This window comes from Ranitomeya imitator, chromosome 6, assembly GCF_032444005.1.
Source record: "Ranitomeya imitator isolate aRanImi1 chromosome 6, aRanImi1.pri, whole genome shotgun sequence".
Taxonomy (NCBI): Eukaryota; Metazoa; Chordata; class Amphibia; order Anura; family Dendrobatidae; genus Ranitomeya; species Ranitomeya imitator.
Genome location: NC_091287.1, coordinates 458,221,264 through 458,243,615, shown reverse-complemented (window position 1 = coordinate 458,243,615; position 22,352 = coordinate 458,221,264). Strand labels below are relative to the sequence as shown.

General features: G+C 47.7%; 1 protein-coding gene across 1 annotated transcript; it reads right to left on the bottom strand.

Moving 5' to 3' along the window:
* Positions 1-4,293: 4,293 nt before the first annotated feature.
* Positions 4,294-20,575, bottom strand: RDH10 (retinol dehydrogenase 10). The gene is made up of 6 exons (XM_069731483.1): positions 20,005-20,575; positions 17,946-18,184; positions 7,677-7,775; positions 7,080-7,225; positions 6,805-6,936; positions 4,294-6,265 (listed from the first exon to the last, which is right to left on the bottom strand). Exons 1-6 carry the CDS (start codon positions 20,285-20,287, stop codon positions 6,142-6,144), a joined length of 1,023 nt encoding a protein of 340 aa, XP_069587584.1. The 5' UTR covers positions 20,288-20,575; the 3' UTR covers positions 4,294-6,141.
* Positions 20,576-22,352: the final 1,777 nt, after the last annotated feature.

The window sequence follows — 22,352 nt, the reverse complement described above, 5'->3', positions numbered from 1 at the left end:
TAACATCTCAGCAGTGTCACAGGCTGATTGCCTCCATGCCACGCCGCATTGAAGCAGTCATTTCTGCCAAAGGATTCCCGACCAAGTATTGAGTGCATAACTGAACATTATTATTTGATGGTTTTTTTGTTTGTTATTAAAAAACACTTTTATTTGATTGGATGGGTGAAATATGCTAATTTATTGAGACAGGTTTTTTTGGGTTATCAGGAGTTGTATGCCAAAATCATCAGTATTAAAACAATAAAAGACGTGACAAATTTCAGTTGGTGGATAATGAATCTATAATATATGAAAGTTTAATTGTAATCATTACATTATGGTAAATAATGAAATGTAACACTATATGCTAATTTTTTGAGAAGGACCTGTATATACTTTTCAACTAGGTGTCAATCTGATCTCAGTATGCGACGCTAGTCTTTTTGAATTGGGGTTTTGACATATTTGGGCACTCAAATTTCGTAATTGATTTGTCTATTTTCCTCACTGTCTATCGATATATGTCTCATGCATATTTTAGAAATCTATTCTGGTGCCTTATTGAGCCCACCGGCTTTCTAATGAGGGTTATGTGGTGCCTTACCCACTAGCAGTTCTGGGATGTTAACTTGCCAATCTGCCCTACATAGCTATATTTTAGGACTATATATAATCGTGGAATCCTCCACGTTCTGTAACTTGATGGTGTGTACTGCCCTCATTATGTTCACTTATGCCTTGGCACCCACTGGTATTACGTACTTATCATTGCATCATGCGCGCCGACCGGTGTGCGTTCCACTGTGTGGAATGCACAACCTGTGTCTGTGGTTGAACACCGCCCAGGATGTGACGCACACAATATGGCGCGTTAACAAAAGGGTTACACACGCTTCACGTGTGGGTGCGCATGGCCGCCTGGCGTGTCTGCACTGGCCGCGGTAAGTCTATACTCCGCCCCCATCCTGTGTTCTGCTACTATGAGTGTCACCGGAGGTAGGGGCAGGCACTGTCAATATCTCTGACGTCCCTGAATATGGCGTCTTAGCTGGGGGTGCACCTGTATTTTATGTGTAATTACCGGACGGGACTAATAGTGATTCCCCGCACGGGGAGAATGTATGATCCATCTCCATGTGGTGCAATCTGGGTCCACCCCGGTCTTTGTTATTCACCCACATATTCACATCACTTATTGTGGGCAGGCATATATCTTTATAAAGAGAGACTTCTCTGAGACAGTTGAGGATTTACTTTAGACTGCAGACAGTCACTCTGTTTCTTTGGGGCACCGAGCCACTGCAGGACCCCTGATATGCACGGACCTCCATTTGGACTATTTGCGCCTATTGGCACTTATTTTCAGTAAACTCCCCTGATGATTGTCTGTGACTGGAGTTGAAACGCGTAGGGGGGAAAAGGATCTATGTCTGGGAGAAGAAATATACTCTGCCTTCACGTACATTTTGATGTAGCGGGTTCCCATAGGAAGGTCCATGTGGGGTCTGTCCTTGTGAGGACAGGAGTTACACAGGGGTACACAGGGTAGATAGTGCATTCCTAGCCCTGCCCCCCACTCCACAATCCTGGACCTTATTCCCACAGTTGTCCGTCATCTTTGGTGAGATCAATCTAAATTTTAATTCTGAGCACTGGTTCACTTGAGCACTTTAATTGTTTTTGTTTGTCTTGTTTTGGGTGTGCAATATTTTATACCTATTATTAAAAGTTATGTTTTAATAGTGGATATCCTCCACAGCTGATTCTATCTGTAACCCAGAGGGTATATTTATGGTGTGGCTATTCTACACCGCTGCTATCTGATCTCAGCTTTTAGCCGAGATGAATCTGTTCTGCACTTTATGTACATGGTCAGTAGTGACCAGTGCTGTAGGGTCGTGTGTCAGAGGTTTGGCTTACCGACTTCACAGCACTTTTAATAAGTATCGGGTGGTTAGATTTCAACTGATCGATCTTTTGATATGGAGGAGATAAGCCACCAGGATAAGTGTCCAGCAACAGCTTAAGGTACCACCACACTCAGCGACGCTGCAGCGATATAGGCAACGAGCCGATCGCTGGAGCGTCGCTGTTTAGGTCGCTGTAGAGACGTCAAACACAGCAGCTCCAGAACAATGCAGGAGCGATCCTGAGACGTAACGGCGACTCAGTTACCGTTGTAGCTGGTTGTTAGCTCCATGTTAAAACATTGCTGGCATCGTTGCTTTTGCTGTCAAACACGATACACGCCGACCTGACGACCAAATAAAGTTCTGGCCTTCTAGCTCCGACCAGCGATGGCACAGCGGGATCCAGATCGCTGCTGCGTGTCAAACACAACGAGATCGCTATCCAGGACGCTGCAACGTCACGGATCGCCGTCGTTCTCGTTGTAAAGTTGCTGAGTGTGACGGAACCTTTACTCCACTCCTCCAGCTGAGAGCACACACACTTGGCCAAGGGAGGTCTTAAGAGATGGCGGACAGCTATTTGTGTGCGACTAGCCTTTTGAGTGAACCAGTAACAATATGATAGTCTGTGGCCAACAGATACACAGGATGAAAAATTCCAATAAGAAACAGCAGCATATTCACACAACGTTGCTAAACTTTAGATTTCTGTGAAATGTTCTCTTTCAGGTGCTCTATCCATGTTGGAAAAGATTATGGAGAGAAGTGAAATTTGTAGCGAGCCAACATAGAAGTTCAGAACGAGCTCTAAAGGAGACCGCAATAGGTTTCCATGAACTTAGGATTTTCTCCATGATGTGAGAGATAGGTTCCCATTTGCAGTACTGGCGCAGAAATGATCATCAGGCATCTCCAACAATCCCATTTGTAATATTAATGGCTGCCAGATAAAAACTGGCTGTTAAATTATTTCTGATATAACTTAGCCATGAAAAGATTGTTTGTTGTACAATATATATTTTTTTGGGTCGATCTCAATAATCAATTTCACTTCAGCGCCATCGTACGCAAAATAACCACTATGCACTGTGGCTAATACATGAAGGCCTGCGTAGGTGACCCCCATTGTAAGGGTATGCTGTACATGTGCCGATAGCAGTGGGCCCTGCTTTTTTTGGTAACAAGGAAGTATCTCACAGGTCTAGGAAGGGAAATCTGGCTATACAGCCAACATTTAGTGCTCGCTCACATGAATGTGTAATGGCCGAGTACTCTCTGATGCAATCGGACCAGTGTTATTCTATGGGGCAGTTCAGAGCTGCTATTTTTTTCTCATGCCGATTCAGCAGGAGAAAACAATTTCAGCATGCTGCAAGACTCAGCTCACGCGCACCCATACAAGTCAATGGGGGGGGGGGGGTGAAACATCAGACTGCACTCTGATATCATCGAAGTACAGTCTAATGTAAGCGCACAGAGACAAATCATATTCTCCATCTTCTTCGCACCCGGGATGTGATTCTCTCAGGCGAGGCAATCAGATCTCATTTCTGGCAGAGTGTCATTAGCGTAGTCGGCCCACTTCTCTAGCCACAATATGAGGCAGTGTGAGGAGCCCTTATGGCTATAAATGCCAGGATGAGAATACCCCTTTAGGAAATGGGCACACAATGTCCTTTTCAGGCAGATTGTGCTTAATAAAAAAAAAAAAAACTGCAAAAAAATGACCATGCGTTCGGTCTTAGTCATTCTTTGGGTGGCTTATTTTGGAAGCCACTCTCTCTACGTACTTGAAAGCATTCACAAGAGCCAACGCCAAAACATCTATTCCCTGAAGTGGCTTCAGATTGGTAAATGAAGGCGCTCTTGCCAGACTATTAAGGACACTGTGTGCACATACATTCCAAAGGTCCAAGTGCTGGTACGCAGCAATAAGTGTTCGCCCACAAGCCATTGCTTAGTAGACCAACCATGTTATCACCAGGTGAAGCTTACTGGCTCCATCAGGAAACGTGGCACAGCACATTCCTGCCATGTCGTGATTGCAATGGTAAGATACTGATAGCAGGTCCCATCGATGGGACAGAAGGGTCTTTCCAAGATAAAGCCCCTTTGCTTCTTCTTCTTCCAATAGACAGAGCCACTTTTAACTTGTCTGTGACACACCAGTTCCTCCAGTAAGATAATTTTCTTTAATAAAACCAGACACTGGTCAATATTTAAGACGTCAATGATATATATATATATATATATATATATAAAAAAAAAAAAAAAAGAGTAAATCACAGAGGTTTGATAGTAATGTACAGGACATTTGAATATATTTAGATACAGAGGTAGAAATTCGCTATACAATGCTCTAACTAGATTTTACGTCCTTCAAGGCACAACTGTAAAAGGATCTCTATACAAAAGAAAGTGGTTTTATTTTGTAGAACACAAAAAATCTTTACACCTCTACGCAATTCACATGTACAAGTAAAGAGCAGAATCGCCATCTGTACTTTTAACCGATGTGGTCCAGAAGCAGAAGGTTACCGTCCACCATCCTGAAGGCTCAGGCAGATGCCCGAGCATGGGCCGCAATGCAGGGAGTGGCCACGGGGGTCTCCTGAGCCAAGTGTGACAGCCTCATAGAAACAGTCACGCTCCAGTCAGGACTCCGCGGCCAGCCCATGCTCTCAGAGTTCTGTATCAGTCCTTATAGAAAGGCTGCAAAATTCAGCACGTAGGGCAGGCAGCCATGGTGAGCACTGAAGCAACGTGGAGAAGACTGCAGTCTGACATGACATGTGCTCATACAAGACATTTGTTTTCATCATACATAGTTTCCTTGTAAATTGGCAGGCAGCATGTCCAAGAACACTGGATTAACCATCTGAACCATTACTGAGATAAGATATTAAGGGTATGTACATTTCTGCAATCTTTCAAATTTCTATTTTATATGAAAGTGACTCAACCAGAACCTGTTAAGATGTTGTCTTGTGTACACTGATCCTGTAGTCATATATGTAGAAGAGTTTACACAAGGTCTTTGTAAGCGGTATACACACACGCGTGGACAATTGGTACAGGGAAAGGCCTTTGATGAAGATCCAGCCTTGGAGAAGTGTCAGACTTTATAGGACCTAATATAAGTATTATTGGCACGGTTTCCAAAAATATAAAATGGGGAAATCTAGAATTGCCAGCAATTAAACAATGGTGGTAGCCAATGCAAGCCACAACAAGGTTTTTCCTGTATGTGCAGTGTAATAAGCACTTTCCCATTTTACCCATTAAGGGTATGTGCACACGATGCGGATTTTGCTGCGGATCTGCAGAATTTCCACAGCTGCGGATCCGCAGCAGTTTCCCATGAGTTTACAGTACAATGTAAACCTATGGGAAACCAAAAACACAGTGCCCATGCTGCGGGGGGAGGGGGGGGGGGGGGGGGGCAGGGGGGTTGTAAACTCAGCGTTTTATTTTCCGCAGCATTTCAATTCTTTTTGCGGAATCCACAGCATTTTTACATCTGTGCCAATAGAAAACTGCAGATGTAAATCCGCAGTGGAATCTGCAATAGAAGACATGATAAATCCGCAGCAGTTTTGCACTACGAACTTATCAAATCCGCAGTGGACCATTCTACGTGTGCACATACCCTAATGGGGAAAAATATTCATACTGAAAATGAAAGATCTGCCATTCATACATACAAATAGCTGCATAAAGTGTGAATGACGCCGTGATAAGACAGCAGGGGTTTACATGGCTGCATACTCCATTATTAGCTCATCTAGAGATGCCGCAGCTGAGTACGGAGGATCAGAATACCAGGTTTAAGTCGCACACATCTTTGCTTCTCTGGCACATTGAGAGTTCGCACGTGAACAGCTTCTAATCAGTAGCGGAACGATCCCTTGCCCTTTAGTTATTGCCTCCTTCTTCTCGTACACACGACAGTGTAACAGTGCATTTATCAGAACTGCTTTGCCTTGGTCTATTGTTGTAGAGAGCTCTACAGAAACTTTATTGCTACATCTAAGCCTTCCATACATGTTCAGTTGGTCACATTTACAGTAAGTCACCTACCAATCTGTTTTTAAAAAGAGTTCACCACGTGCTGCAGAGTATGGTGGAACACTCCTGCCCCCCAAAGAAAGAAAAACCACAATGTAGATGCACATGTGCGTTTCCCAATTCAGTCTTCCAATGTGTTGGCTGATCAATAGGTTCAGTCTAATCACAGGAGTGGGAAAAACTAAATCCCATTTTTAGCTTCATTGTTATTTGTGGCTTGTTTCCTTTGAGCGATAAAGGGGTACATGCACTTGTCTGCTCCCAAGAACCGGTACATACAGACCACAGCTTCAAATGGCAGAATGCTGAAAACAGAAGACAGCGCGAATTAATACACAAACATGGCTGAGTGAATGCAACAGTAAAATGGAGAAGAAGCTCATCTATAAGTAGTATGTTTGTGATGGGGCGTATACGAGTAGGAAAGCCAGGGTCTGGTGTAATACACAGAACTAGCAATTTTGGCCTTGGCCTGGTGACAGGTTGTATTGGAAACGTAACCAACGACAATAATCTGGAACAAATCTTGATCAGTTTGATCCGTGTTTGGGTCTTGGAGGACCCAGTCTACAATTTAGGAAAAAAAACAAAACCAAAACAACAGTAGGAGGAAGTGGTGGGGTATAGATTAGGTACACTACTGGAGAGTGAGGATGCCCACAGTGGGGAGCATGCTGCCATTGTGAGCTTATAGGCTACACCTACAGGGCATTACTTTGTAGATCATGGTAGCCATTGGCTATACCAGGTGGTAACCAGTCTTTGCCCAGAGGAATTTTTTGGGTCGATAGCTTAATGAACAAATTACCCCCACCAAGTAACAGGAGGCATTCAGGATAGTTACCTTTTCATGCAGGTCACGATGTACATGAGTCGAGGTGTACAGATCATCGGCTGGTCTGTAAGAATGGCTCTCATGGCCTGCTTCACACAGTAATCTGGTTTCAAGGGCGGGAGGAAGGGCTCAATTTCTTTTCTGAAAGATTAATGTTCCAGTGAGTTTTATTTACACATTCCAGCCCCGTGTTCGCCTACCCGCCACAGAATAATGAGGAGCACCTGGCCGGAGTCTGCCCGCTAGGTACGGGATCAGAGAAGGAAAACTAACGGAGGACTAACCTGATTCTGCAGCCCCGGAACATGCCCGTGTCCACCAAGTACGGACAGACCAGAGTCGCTTTAATCCCATCTTTATCTGCAGCCTTTAGTTCATGGCTGAGAGACTCGTGGAAACCCACAGCACCAAACTTACTTGCACAATAATCCTGTAAAAAAAAAAAAACATTTTTTTTTGTTAGAGAACCATGAATTCAGCCACCAGTTGTAGGACCATTTACAAGTTTTAAAACCTAAATGTAAGCTGAAGCTGTGTCTAGGATGGTTTGAGGGGGCCCTGTTGCTTACACCCATATCTCCTTACAATCTATAACCCTTGCTCCTCCTTAAACTCTAGAACTAGGTTATTTGGTAGTGTCTTTAATTGTGAAGAGCTGCAGAATATAAGTTACTTACTGCTACTCTGGAGGGCTAACTGGCCATGTACTGTAATAGTATGTTTGTAGTACGCAGAAACCCATGTCTAACCCAAGTTTGGGTGAGACAGGGGTGTCCTACTTCTGAAAGCCCTGGTGATTGCTGGGTCAGCCATTATTTAATAGTTTGACAAGATAATCCCTGAGAGGACAGTAATAAAATAGAAGCAGCACCGGAACGTACCTCTACCCCTGCGGTGCTGAACAGACCTAGAGAGCTGGCGACTGTAACAATGTGCCCATGATTCATCTCCATCATTTTGGGAAGGAATGCCTTTGTGGTCTGTAAGAGGAGAGAAAGCTGCAGTTAGCCGCATTTGTTATCTAAGATACTGCAGGCAGCCAAATGCAGATTAGCTACACAACAGCCATCAATGCTTTTACCATCTGCCATCTATTAACAATGGCATGTAAAGTGACAATGCCAGACGGCATCGGCCAATGCTCCAGTTAAACCAATTTCCTGGCAGGGAACAAGCTCAAGCATGTCGCAGTATATTACAGTGAAAAGAGTTTAATGTGTCGCCTGTACAAGCAGATTCTTCCCGTATCTATAGGACGGAGCTGGAGAAACCTCTACCGGTCAGACGTGGATGGCTCAACGGCAGAGAGTCACATTCAGAAGTGGCTCAGATAAAGAACTTCAGGAATTAAAATGTATTAAGCAGACCAAACAAAATATATTACATGCCACCTGCTATATAGAACACTTAAGGGCTTAATTTACCCAATTATTATATTGCTCAGGGTGACGGAGCAGGAACATCACCCATTGCGTTTTCATGTAATGTCTATTGTATGTACAAGTCCCCTCTATAATTTGTAAAGCGCTGCGGAATATGTTGGCGCTATATAAATAAAAATTATTATTATTATTATTATTATTATTATTATTATTATATGCAAGGGTGAGACAAGCATGTAGACCAACCATGCCATACAACCCTCGAGCAAGTCTTCAGGATCTTCTCTGGAACGGCGCAGTGGTGAAGAGGCACTGGGGTGAAGTGGTCTTTACATCAATAATAGGGGGACAGATTGTATGCGAGGAGAATTGTTCACGATAGAATTCTTCTCTCCGAGGCTGTTCCTTGTCAAAAAAGCAGTAGTATTAAGACGGTGGATGGGGAGGGAAGGACACCTACTGTCAATGGAAAAAGGCCGATTAATAATATAGTACTGTATGAGAACAGGGTATAGGAATAGATGTACCCAAAAATGTAGTAGAATTTGGGAGAAGTGGAGTGAATCACCTCGGACACACTTGTCTCCCAATGCTTTAAACTTCGTCAATTTTACATTATGGTCTCCAAACGCATGAGATCAGATTCCTGGTACAAATTAGTTATAATGCTACAGTTGCAGTGGTATCCTGAATGGGCATTAGTTAATAATTCGATGCATAGTAGGTTATTGTAGGCTGTTTATTCTGAAGTATTTAAAAAAAAAAAAAAACCAAAAAAAAAAACCCAAAGCCTTCAGGAGAGAACGATTGGAATTATTCGATAGAATAGAAGATACCTATGAAGGGGGCAGGTGGTAGTGGCCCAAAACGTCTATAAATACCATGTTACCTCTCGGTACAGTGCAGAAGTTGCACAAAACCACAGTAGGTCACGTTGTACAAGACAAGAATCACAACACCAAGATGGGAAGCAGATTGTTAGCTCGGATGGACCATGGCGTGCGTACTAAAAATCAAGGAGGCATCATTGGTGAGAAGTCACGAGCCATGGCAGTGCAACAAACATGCCATCTACCCCAAAAGCATTATTCCACCCCCCCTCGCCAAAAACAACTTCTATTATACATTTCCTTACTATTCTACTATGCCAATTAAAGCAAAATTCTACTCTCTAGTTTTTACAAACAGGCCAGGAATCTGTAGAGCTTGCTACAATGTGTATACAGCAGACAAGCCTCCACTTTATTTTCTTATTCCAGACCCTTTAAAGACTTGGCCTGGTCATCCGAACATTCAATAAAACCTGTTTAGGCCAAGAAAAACAGGTAGTTTTCAGATCTCCTTGCACTTTTAAAGATTTCCAAGTAATTCTTTGAAGCATACTTAATTTCTGACTAACAAGATTATCACTGTGTCCCCTGAAATCAAATCTGCTGTAATTTCCAACTCTACTGGTGCCAAGTGCTGAGCACAGAGTAATCATTGTAACTTAATCAACAGACTCCTGAGAACCATCTTGTGTTTGTTTAAGATCTAACAAAGTTCTGTGATCCAGCCATGTCCTTCCTTCCAACAACGCTTTGTTACGACACTTGCCAATTCAAAAAACAAAAGATCGGGCGGAGGGGGTATGAGCGAATAAAGGGGAGAGAATAAAAAAAAAAAGTGTCATATAGGAAAGTACTGATATTTTATTACCATTTTTCATGATGTTAAACATTAGATTTGGGCCCAGTACATAGTCCAACACAAGCTTACCTCACCCCCTACACATCTCAGCATGTTCTTTCACAGCGTAAGCCTGCAGGTGCTAAAAAGGGGTTCCCCCCCCCCCCCCCCCAAACAAAAGTTCATTTTAATCAACAGATCTTGGAATAATAATTTCCACAATTGAACATTTAAGTAAAATGTTCCTGTTCCGATATAATCATAAATGTGCCCCTGCTGTGTCCTGTGCAGCGACATGGTCTGATCATACCACAGCTCCTGGGCAGGGGAGGAAGCAAAATAGAGTATACAGATAAAAGCTATATTACAGCACGGGACCACTTCTGATTAAGTGAAACATTTAAAAACAGACAGGGAAAGGTTTTCTCACAAAAAGGATCAGCTGTCCTGTCTGTATACTCTTTTATGTCCTTCACTGCCCAGGAGCTGTGGTATGATGAGACCATGTCCCTGTATGGTCAGACAGTCATTACACAGGACACAGCAGGGACACATTTATAAGATTCTCAGCACAGGAAAACTTATTTAAAAAAAGACATCCAATTGTGGCTGATGAGGATAAAGACCACAAGATCCATTGATTAAAATTAACCTTTTTCATGGGAAACCCCCTTTAAATGCCTAATGCAATGCATAAGGAGAAAAGGAGGCCATGAAGACAGAACTGCAGAAGAGACAGGATTAGTAGGGATCTCCAGATAGTGGTACATACGGCCACTATCACGTGCTGTTCTAGACAACCCCTTTAATAAAGTCTTTGCCACCTTAAATGCTCAGACATTACACCGTGGATTTGGCTCCTGCAGAAGAATCACAAGTCTGGGGACAAATGCTCAGTCCTTGTGGGTAGCAATTCTGGAATTTCCTATATTAGATTGGTATATATGCACATTGAGGTTCTAGGAAACTAACATAATTGGGGGAAAGCTTGTCCAGGAGACTCACATTTTCCCACCTCGGAGGCCCCATGTCCCTGCATTGTGTCCAGGCTCTTATTACGCTTCTTATGTGTGCGCACAAATCAGTAATTACTTATTAGGCACAAACGTGTGAAACTGGACAAGTGTTTACATGTCACTTCATAGCTTTAGTAATTGGTTCTCAACGTTCTTGTTTCTGGCAAATTAACTTCTAAACAGTCCAGCGCTTCTTCCCATCCCGTCCCCAGGATTCTTCAGGGCTTTTCATGAAGTACAACAGAGGAAAGGTTTAGCTGCACAAAAGGCCGCCACAGCTGTGGTGTCAGGACAGATTAGGCAAAAAGTAAAGCAAGAAGGGAAAACAAGGAAATAACATATTGAGAACTAAGGGGCAGATTCATAATTAGTTTTAGGATAATGACTTTTACAGGGAGATTACCTAGGGGGTATTGCCCCCCCATCCCCCTTCCAGACAGTTTAAGCCATGCAATTGACAGGAATCATTGTCTATATAGATGGAAGAGCCTTCTGCTTTTCAGTATGTAACTAAGTTGTATTCACACATCGTATGACCGGTCCCAGGGTGGTGATCCCCCACCCCAGACGGCAGAACACTGAGCCAGAGTTTTCACAAATCCGTGTCGCCGGTCAATGATAATCAGACCACGTCCGATTCTCATCCATCTCGATGCTCCAGCTCTGCCACATAAGGTCTATGGATATTAGTATAAACCAGGAAACACTTTGTGCGCTGGAGTTCCATCCATTTTTAGTGGATCCATTGTAAAGAGTTAGAAATTAGAACACCGGCTCAAGATACTAGCAACAGAAGACCTAAAGTGCTCCATGTGGTCCTCATGTAGAAGTCAGGATGCTTTCTTTAGAGTTGCCAATATCATATACAAATAGTTTGGCCAAGAACATGCTGAAAGCGAGAGCTAAAATTGTGACTGTAGCAGATATTTTTCCATGTTTCTCTACCAGTAATCTAGTTTAAGAAACACCATTGACAGCATTTAGGTTCTCGAAAATTCAGGCCTTCTTACAATGGACAAATATAGGTCCCTGCCCAATGTAAACATGGCCAGCACCGATGTGCTGCTGACAATGGAAATAAACATTCATGCAGACCCACTCAACCACTGTCAAAATGACAGCGGACAAGTGAAGACTGATTTCATATGTTGCCAATTGGTTTCCATGAAAAAAAAAAATATATATATATTATATATTTAGGATTAGTGTAGTTTAGAATCTCTTAAGGATGAATGACTCAATAAGAATCCCCAATTTATGGGCATAAAGGTCTTGAAATGGACAGCACTGTTGCTCTGCAGCGCCGGGGGTCTTAGGTTCAAATCCCACCAAGGACAAGGTCTGCAAGGAGCTTGTATATTCTCCCCATGTTTGTGTGAGTTTCTGCTGGCTTCCTCCCACACTCCAAAGAAACTGATAAGAGTAACAAATGCAAATCTATAAACACCTTTATATATCAGTTATTGCAAACTCAAGTAATTAGCATTTTAATCCATATGCAAATCAGGCAAGAGAGTGCTCTGGGTGTGAGAGCAGCACCTAAGCAGCCTCTGTCTGAGGAAACCATTTTGTTGCCTGGCATCACACAGAAGCTGAGGAGGCAGAGGCCAGTTAAAGCTCTGGTGTGGCAGAGCACCCAACACCTCATTGGCATGGGAAATAACACTAATTGTGTGGGAACGCAGAGACAGATGATCTACAAAGGTGGAGATGGATTTACATGTCAAAGCCCTGATTGCATGGATGATGTTTGGAGGAGGTGAATCTCAGTGACAGTCACTTTAAGGGGTCTAATAGTGATGGGCGAACATGTTCTGGTGCCAACAGAGTGACTCTGGCGTGCTCAAATAATATGGGCGAGTCTCCGCCGCTGCTCATTTGGAGTTTAACAGATGAAAATACCAAGATATATGCTGTGGCCCAGACACGGCTAAGCCCACCCCCAGTGTGGACCACCAACCAGTTTGATTATAATCACCAAGACTGGAGAAAAAGAAGGTTTCAGCCTTGACAGGCCAAGGGAAAGTTTCTAACTACAAGTGTTGTTACGATGCCAAGTAGTGACTAAGATGGCTGCTCGGCCAAGACGTTACAGACAATCCGGAAGCTGACAACATACAGGAAATAATCAGAGCGGACCGGCTGAAGGGAATCTATGAGCCAGTGAGGATGTGCACACAACACCGAGTGTTTACAGGGGATTTCTACACTGCGGCCCATGTAATTACTACAAAGGGAAACCATTTCCTTATCATGCGCCTCATTTTAACAATGCGTCAGCCATTTCTCACATTGATAGTTACTACAATTAAGGCCTAAGCAGGTGTCACCGAGGCGTTTTTTTTTTTTTTTAATGGTTTGCGGTTTTTTTGGGAGGGGAGAAATAGTTTAAAGGGGCACATCGTTCCCCATTAGTGTCTGCACCTGCTGTGTGACGTGAGCATTCTCCATGTTTCTCAGTGGACAAGCTAGTTTGTCATTCTGATCACAGCTGCCATGGGTGGAATCAACTAGTGAGATCAAGTATGTACTGCTGAAATTAGATGCACCAATTCTACAGATGGTTCGTGTCACTGGAGGTGCAAGATGACATCAGGAGATGCTTGTAGACATCTGCTCATCTCCCAGGGAATCACGTTCATTATTTCACAGATTAAAGTCAATGTCCTCCCATATGGGCGTATGCAACCCCGAAAAGGCCTAAAGGGCACCTGTCAGCAGGATTGTGCACAGTAACCTACAGTGTCAGGTTGGCGTCATTATACTAATTACAATGATACCTGGGTTGAGGAAATTCATCTTGTGGTTGTTCTTTAATTTGCAGTTCCCAGTTAATGAGATTCCCATGGTCTGGGGCGGCCTATAGGCAGATCTGTGGCCTCAAATGACAGGTCACTGACCTGCCCTCCATTTTACATACTGCGCCTTTGCAGTTTTATTTTGGGTTTTTACAAAAGAATTTATATATAATTTGGCTACAGCAAATTGGTGCCGGCGCATGCGCAGTAGCAATCGGAAAGCGATGGTGCATGCACAGTAGCATCTATTTTGCTGGCATTTCTTCAAAGCCCACAATATTAACCACAATATTTAAAATAGGAGTCAGGTGACTGAGGGGTCTGCGACTTGTAATAAGCCCATACAGATTAATATTTAAGCAGAGCACCACATGAAGACCCCCCCAGAGCATGAGGATCTCATTAACTGAAAACTACAATTACAGATTAAACAACCACAAGACGGATTTCCTCACCAGGCATCATTGTAAGGCCATTGTGTGTGCAGTGCGAGAAACTCATGCAAGTCTCTTGCATCTATACCCGGCACCTGGGACCAGAGTGTGCGGCTGCATGGATTTCTATACATCTGAACGCTCTGGTCTGAACCGCCGGTGGCAGTGCCAGGAATTGATGCACAAGTTACTCACATTGCACAAGCAAGTATGACACCGGACTAATCAGTATAACGGCACCAACCTGACACTGTCTGTAAGTTACAATCCTGAAGACACATGGTTTGCAGCCACAGGACTAGACCCCGAAAGAGATCACTAATGACAAAGCAACTTTCTATTAAGAGAAATGTAGCAAAAAACAAAAAAAAAAAAAAACACAAAACCTGCTCAACTATGAAAACTATTAGCTGTGATAGAACCTTATCCATAAGATTCCAGAACTAAACAAACAAGGCTGTTACACAAGAGCCTCACCGGCATATTAAGTGCTCAGCAGTGTGGACCCGAGGAGGCTCAATTAGGAGAAGGTCACCATTTCAATATAGTGTAAGCAACCATTTTAGGTCTTCATGTAGCGCCCCAGTAAGGACACTTCCAACAACCGTAGGACTGGTAAAGGGTAGGGTCCCCCAAATATCACTAGTCTAATAGTACTGGTCTTCTCATCTCAGCCCCTTAGGGTATGTGCACATGCTGCGGATTTTGCTGCGGATCCGCAGCGGTTTCCCATGAGTTTACAGTACCATGTTAACCTATGGGAAACGAAATCCGCAGTGCACATGCTGCGGAAATGCGGTTTACATTCCGCAGCATGTCAATTCTTTGTGCGGATTCTGCTACGGTTTTACACCTGCTCCAATAGAAAACTGCAGGTGTAAAGCCACAGCGGAATCCGCGATAGATCCGCAGCGGTTTTGCACTGCGGTTTTTCCAAATCCGCTGCGGAAAAAATCTGCAGTCCTCCAGAATATGTGTGCACATACCCTCAGGCTCATGCGTCAGTACACCCATGATAGTAACACCCCAGGGGCTGGGTAGTTGTCAGGTATATACTGTACACAGCACATAGTACTTATAAATCTGGAAACGTCCAGCATCCTTGTATACATACAAGTCAGAAGGAACACCCCCATAAGAGTTGTCAGGCCCCACCGAAAGAGTGAGGACATGCCAGAGTGTGTGGGGGCCTGAAGTCTTAGATCCCGATCAAAGGCATATTCTTACATGGAGTGGGTAAGGCAAGTGGACCCCCCAAAAAAGTGAAAAGATTCCCACCAGATACATTGGCTGCATTCTGAACCCCAGTAACTTGCCAGTCCCTTGTCTCAAGTGTGCACGGTGAGACCGTTATCGGAGTGCGCTGCAGCCCCTTCCTCTGATGCAACTCGAGTGGATGGGCGGCTTCTAGTGATGAGGATAAGGAGGTATCTGAGCATGCTTTGGTGCCAACCAAGTGACTTCAGCATGCTGGAAAAAAAAAAAAAAAAATTATGTGTTCGATAGGCACGACAAATGCAGGGATTGCCTAACAGGAAATCCTTGTGTTGTGCCTGCCAAACAGCCACAAGACATGCTCAGATAGCTTCTCCAAGCAGGTTTGCTCATCCCTTACTGCTACTAGTCAGATCTCATCAGCTTAGAACATCCAAATATTAAGGCTACTGCCACATTTTCTGAAGCTCCTGAGCAATTGCCGTATTGTGTGAGCAGCTCTCCTGCAAAATACCAATAACGAGATCAGCAACCAAGAAATCAAAGACTGCCTTCAATATCATGATCGGCATCAAGTTTACCCCGACTAGAGGATCCTCAATTCACATCAGACCTGCTGAGCTGGTATGAAATATTCCCACCATGCAGACGGGATTTCTCATCTAGTTTTGCCAGAAGCGTATAATTCCCTTTCAAAAGTGCAATAAAACTGCATGAAGACCCGACCTTGCATGTCCTTTGAGTGCCCTAGCCCTGTACTTGTCCTTAGTTTTCAGTTATGTTTTGGAAAAAGGGAGGAAAGGCGTCAGATGCTGCAAATGCCAAGTACAGCAGAGATAGATCAGTCTATGATATGCAATACACAAGATGGCCACAAGGGGCAGCATATTCAAGAGAAACCATCACTGCCATTGTGGAGACTGCGCTGGAATCTTGGCCTGTAGGAGACCGTCTCCCCAATGTTGTGTCTTACACTGGCATCTTAATTATATAGCTCTACTGACCCACAATGGACCACCACTAGGGGGAATAGGTTCCCAAACATCTTTATCCGTGTTAGAATAACTATTTAAGGAGCTGAAGGTAGAGTGAGCTGCCCAGAAGTGACCGGATAGGATGAAGCGGCTCCTGTAGTCACACAGACATACTCTGGTCTCATTGATGTGGTGTCGGTGGCCTGAGTGAAGCGAGGTGTACCGGCCTTGGATGACCGCAGCGCTAGGTATGATGTAACCCTGCCTGAGGGACATTACTGCGCTGCCAATCTGTACAGGCCTCAGGAATATATAGAGACCGGCTCAGGGTGTACAGACACGGACTGCAGGGGACGTAGCCTGTCCTGGCCAGAAGATGGAGACCAGTGAAGGATCTCGGTGGTGCTGGAGAAAGATTGGTAAGGCGCGGCTCACACCACGCTGCAATCTGGTTTCAGTCACGGGGCGGTTCTGTCACCTCCTGTATACAGAGCATTGGGGCCGCCTGTCAGTCAGGACCACGGTTACAGCCACTGCTCTGTATACGCGAGAGGACACTGAACATGAGGCGCTGCCCTGTGACTGAAACAGAGTACTACCGGGGGAATAAAGTTCAATTTCTCCCTGCAGAGTTTGGGTAAGCGCAGGCGCTGGGCAGGTTAATAAGGCCATTAACCTGAAGATTAACCCCATATCTGCAGGTTATAGTGTTTCTGGTGACAGGTTCCTTTAAATGTGTATACGGGGACTAACACCTGAAAGGCTTCCCTTTTGTGCAGGATAGTAGGAGTATACTAGACCGACGGACACTCTTGGCTTTGGTCTGTCCCAAGAGCCCAATGGACATGATTCACTTATACATCTGGAAAGTTTCCAGAGCGATAGATATTAAAAAAGAAAATTGTCAGACAGGGATCGGAACACGGCACGGAACAGACTGGAAGCTTTCCCAGAGTGTAACAGCTTCATGCATCCGCCGTACTCTCGCCGGTACAGCCGCCGGCCAGTCCATGCACTGCATTCTGGTTTATACGGCCATCTGACTGCACCCCAAGGATGAAGTGGCGAGGCGAGGAGTTACCAGGCAGACTCTACAGACTCATTCACAATTAGGTAATAAAGGGAAAGACTAACACTAATGAGTATTTAAGGGGACCCCCCCCCCCCCCCACCCCCAATCAGGTTTCGGGCTGCCACCAACCACAGACGCATGAAACTGAAACAGACCACATTTCTGTGAATCATGCTCTAGTCCAAAAAGTAGACACCCTATGTCCACATGCAGACGAGGTGCTCAGTACCTTGGACGGGGCCTGGAGCTCTTATCCGTCAGGCTTCCCTCCACCATTGCACTGACCATGCTCAGATGAAAGCTGTGGCAGGAAGCCCCTCATTTCCCAAACCTATGCGGAGGGTCTTATACACTGTAGATTTGGACTCTACTATAAAAGTTCCCTACAAGGACCTGCGATTACTTGGATACAGAGTTTTGGCCTGAAGACCCCCTTTGGCAGCAGAAGTCATGTGCCGGAGGGTCTGCAGTGGACAGAAAGTGCGGCCTACAACACGGTAACACAAGAGACGCTGCTTACTACTCGAGACAGATTCCATGATCACTAAGGAATAAGAGGAGGAGAATTCACACACGGGGTGCGAGCCTTACCCAGAAGTGTGCGTGGCAATTAACCATCATAGTCCTTTCAATCAGCTCATCTGGGCACTCGAGGAGATGGTGTCCGGACACAACACCGGCATTATTGAGTAGAAGGGAGACGTCTCCGACCTCCTGGCGGACCTTCTCGGCGGTGCTGTACACGCTGTCACGCTTGCCTACGTCACACGTGTATGTGTACACCTGCAGATTGGAACTCGGCAGCACTTCTTCCTCCACTAGGCTCCCAGCTGTTCAGAGAAAGAGGAAAAAGCAACAGGGACATTGAATTAGATGATGAAAGGTTCTACAAGACGGATTACGTCCTGGCAGAGTCAGGGGTCATCCATCACTGCTGCAGTGTTTACTTCAAGGCCATTTATTGCTCCGTGGCTTACGTCAGCCGGAGCCGGGCATGCAGCAGATGTAGAGCAGTCATGCAAGAAGCGGTGGGAGCGCGGGCAGCGCAGACGGGGCAACACTCGGCCAAACATCTCAAGCTCTGGGGCAAGTGACTGAAGAACGGATGCAGCCGAGTGATTGTGTCACGGAGGCTGCGGGCGACAGTCAGGTACAAGTGCTCCTGCTGTACTGACTACAACTCCCAACGGGCACAGACAGGGGATAACAGAGGAGAAGCAGTCACAGCCGGGAGACGACATCTACAGACGCGTTCTACGTCACCACTGAGCGGACAATCAATGTTATATATTACTGAGAGGGGTCACTCAGGGGAAATGGATACCTAGAAGAGTGGACCATGAAGCCCAGGTACATGATGCCTTATAAGCGGCCGGATCCCCAGATGTGCGACCGTCTACCACAGAATTACAGGCGATCCCACAATCAACGGTGACTATGTTATAGATAATGGTCGGGGTGAGACCAGATCTATGGACCCCTATAACATCTCCCCCAGAATACGAGGCCCCAGACAGGGAGCGCTCGGGAGATATCGGCACTACTGACAGCAGACCCACTTCACTGTTAGCCACCGGAACAATATCCAAAACTGGAGCACATGCTATTACTGGGGGCACTGATGAGCCCCCAATAATTAGAGCTGCCAAGATACTGGTCAGATCCAGGGCAGCTCTCAAGCACCTGATTACATGGCGCACAGAGGATTTAAGTGAAGCACAGCAGGCAGTGAGTTATCAGAATGTTACAGAGTAATTGCCCGATCAGATCCCTCCCCAGCATCGGCCAAGCAGGAACTCACCCCCTCGGCCAGGCAGGCACGCACTCATTCACTCACCCCCCTGGCCAGGCAGGCACTCACCCCCTCGCCCCCCGGCCAGCAGGCACTCACCCCCTCGCCCCCCGGCCAGCAGGCACTCACCCCCTCTCCCTCCCGGTCAGCAGGCACTCACCCTTCCGGTCAGCAGGCACTCACCCTTCCTCGGGCAGCAGGCACCCACCCCCCGGCTGGCAGCAGGCACTCACCCCTCCTCGGGCAGCAGGCACCCACCCCCCGGCTGGCAGCAGGCACTCACACCTCCTCGGGCAGCAGGCACCCACCCCCCGGCTGGCAGCAGGCACTCACCCCTCCTCGGGCAGCAGGCACCCACCCCCCGGCTGGCAGCAGACACTCACCCCTCCTCGGGCAGCAGGCACCCACCCACTCTCCCCCCGGCCAGCAGGCACCCACCCCCCGGCTGGCAGCAGGCACCCACCCCCGGCCGGCAGCAGGCACCCACCCCTCCTCGGGCAGCAGGCACCCAACCCTCCTCGGGCAGCAGGCACCCACCCCGCGGCTGGCAGCAGGCACCCACACCTCCTCGGGCAGCAGGCACCCACCCCCCGGCTGGCAGCAGGCACCGACCCCCCGGCTGGCAGCAGGCACCCACCCCCCGGCTGGCAGCAGGCACCCACCCCCCGGCTGGCAGCAGGCACCCACCCCCGGGCTGGCAGCAGGCACCCACCCCCCGGCTGGCAGCAGGCACCCACCCCTCCTCGGGCAGCAGGCACCCACCCCCGGCCGGCAGCAGGCACCCACCCCTCCTCGGGCAGCAGGCACCCACCCCCGGCCGGCACTCACCCACTCTCCCCCCGGTCGGCAGGCACTCACCCCGCAGCGCGTCGGCCGCCTCCAGCTCCCGGTACACCTCCCGCACCAGGCCCGCGGTCTCCTCGTTGCTTTGCGTGTTTATGTCCCAGAGCACCAGCTGCGCGCGGCGCCGGGCAAACTCCAGGGCGAAGAGGCGACCCATGCCGCTGCCGGCCCCGGTGATCAGGCACACCTGCCCCGCCACGCTCTTCTCCTTGGGGCGCACCAGCCACTTGGCCGCCGCCAGCACGAAGGCCCAGAGGACCTTAAAAGTGACCACGAACAGCTCCAGCACGATGTTCATGATGAGGGGAGAGAAGCGCTCCAGCTTCGGGGGATGGCGGTGCGGTCTGCGATCACTGCCGGGACGAGTGCAGTCAGTGGCGGCTGTGCGGCGCTGTCCTCCTGCCCATGTCCCGCCGGTCACTTGGAAACTTGCAACAAGCGCGTCCCGTCCTGGAGCCGCTGCCGCCCGGGATATATACTGCCTGCAGAGCTGCGGCCCGTACACTGCATGTTGTGCCCCGGCAGCGCGCTATATACCCGGGCACCGGCCAGGAGGTAACCCCGCCCCGCCCGGTGCACCCCGCACACTGAGCCAGCACGGGAGGGGCGGGGCGCGTCACATGGACGGGAGGGGCGGGGCTCACAGTAACTGTTCCCTGCCCGACTGCTGGAGTCTGCCTGTGTGCGCTGCCCGGGAGAGAAGTCCTCCATAATAGTGCCAGCCTCAGTGCCCCCATAATAGTGCCAGACACAGTGCCCCCATAATAGTGCCAGCCTCAGTGCCCCCATAATAGTGCCAGCCTCAGTGCCCCCATAATAGTGCCAGCCTCAGTGCCCCCATAATAGTGCCAGCCTCAGTGCCCCCATAATAGTGCCAGCCTCAGTGCCCCCATAATAGTGCCAGACACAGTGCCCCCATAATAGTGCCAGCCTCAGTGCCCCCATAATAGTGCCAGCCTCAGTGCCCCCATAATAGTGCCAGACACAGTGCCCCCATAATAGTGCCAGCCTCAGTGCCCCCATAATAGTGCCAGACACAGTGCCCCCATAATAGTGCCAGCCTCAGTGCCCCCATAATAGTGCCAGCCTCAGTGCCCCCATAATAGTGCCAGCCTCAGTGCCCCCATAATAGTGCCAGACACAGTGCCCCCATAATAGTGCCAGCCTCAGTGCCCCCATAATAGTGCCAGCCTCAGTGCCCCCATAATAGTGCCAGCCTCAGTGCCCCCATAATAGTGCCAGACACAGTGCCCCCATAATAGTGCCAGCCTCAGTGCCCCCATAATAGTGCCAGCCTCAGTGCCCCCATAATAGTGCCAGACACAGTGCCCCCATAATAGTGCCAGCCTCAGTGCCCCCATAATAGTGCCAGCCTCAGTGCCCCCATAATAGTGCCAGCCTCAGTGCCCCCATAATAGTGCCAGCCTCAGTGCCCCCATAACAGTGCCAGCCACAGTGCCCCCATAATAGTGCCAGCCTCAGTGCCCCCATAATAGTGCCAGCCTCAGTGCTAATAAAAAATACGGGTACTGGACTGTGACTGGGGTGTACAATACGAGCACTGGACTGTGATTGAGGAGTACAATACGGGCACTGGACTGTGACTGGGGTGTACAATACGGGCACTGGACTGCGACTGGGGTGTACAATGCGGGCACTGGACTGTGACTGGGGTGTACAATACGGGCACTGGACTGTGACTGGGGTGTACAATGTGGGCACTGGACTGTGACTGGGGTGTACAATACAGGCACTGGACTGCGACTGGGGTGTACAATACAGGCACTGGACTGCGACTGGGGTGTACAATACAGGCACTGGACTGTGACTGGGGTGTACAATGTGGGCACTGGACTGTGACTGGGGTGTACAATACAGGCACTGGACTGTGACTGGGGTGTACAATGTGGGCACTGGACTGTGACTGGGGTGTACAATACAGGCACTGGACTGCGACTGGGGTGTACAATACAGGCACTGGACTGTGACTGGGGTGTACAATGCGGGCACTGGACTGTGACTGGGGTGTACAATGCGGGCACTGGACTGCGACTGGGGTGTACAATACAGGCACTGGACTGCGACTGGGGTGTACAATACAGGCACTGGACTGTGACTGGGGTGTACAATGCGGGCACTGGACTGTGACGGGTGTACAATGCGGGCACTGGACTGTGACTGGGGTGTACAATACAGGCACTGGTCTGTGACTGGGGTGTACAATGCGGGCACTGGACTGTGACTGGGGTGTACAATACGGGCACTGGACTGTGACTGGGGTGTACAATACGGGCACTGGACTGTGACTGGGGTGTACAATGCGGGCACTGGACTGTGACTGGGGTGTACAATACGGGCACTGG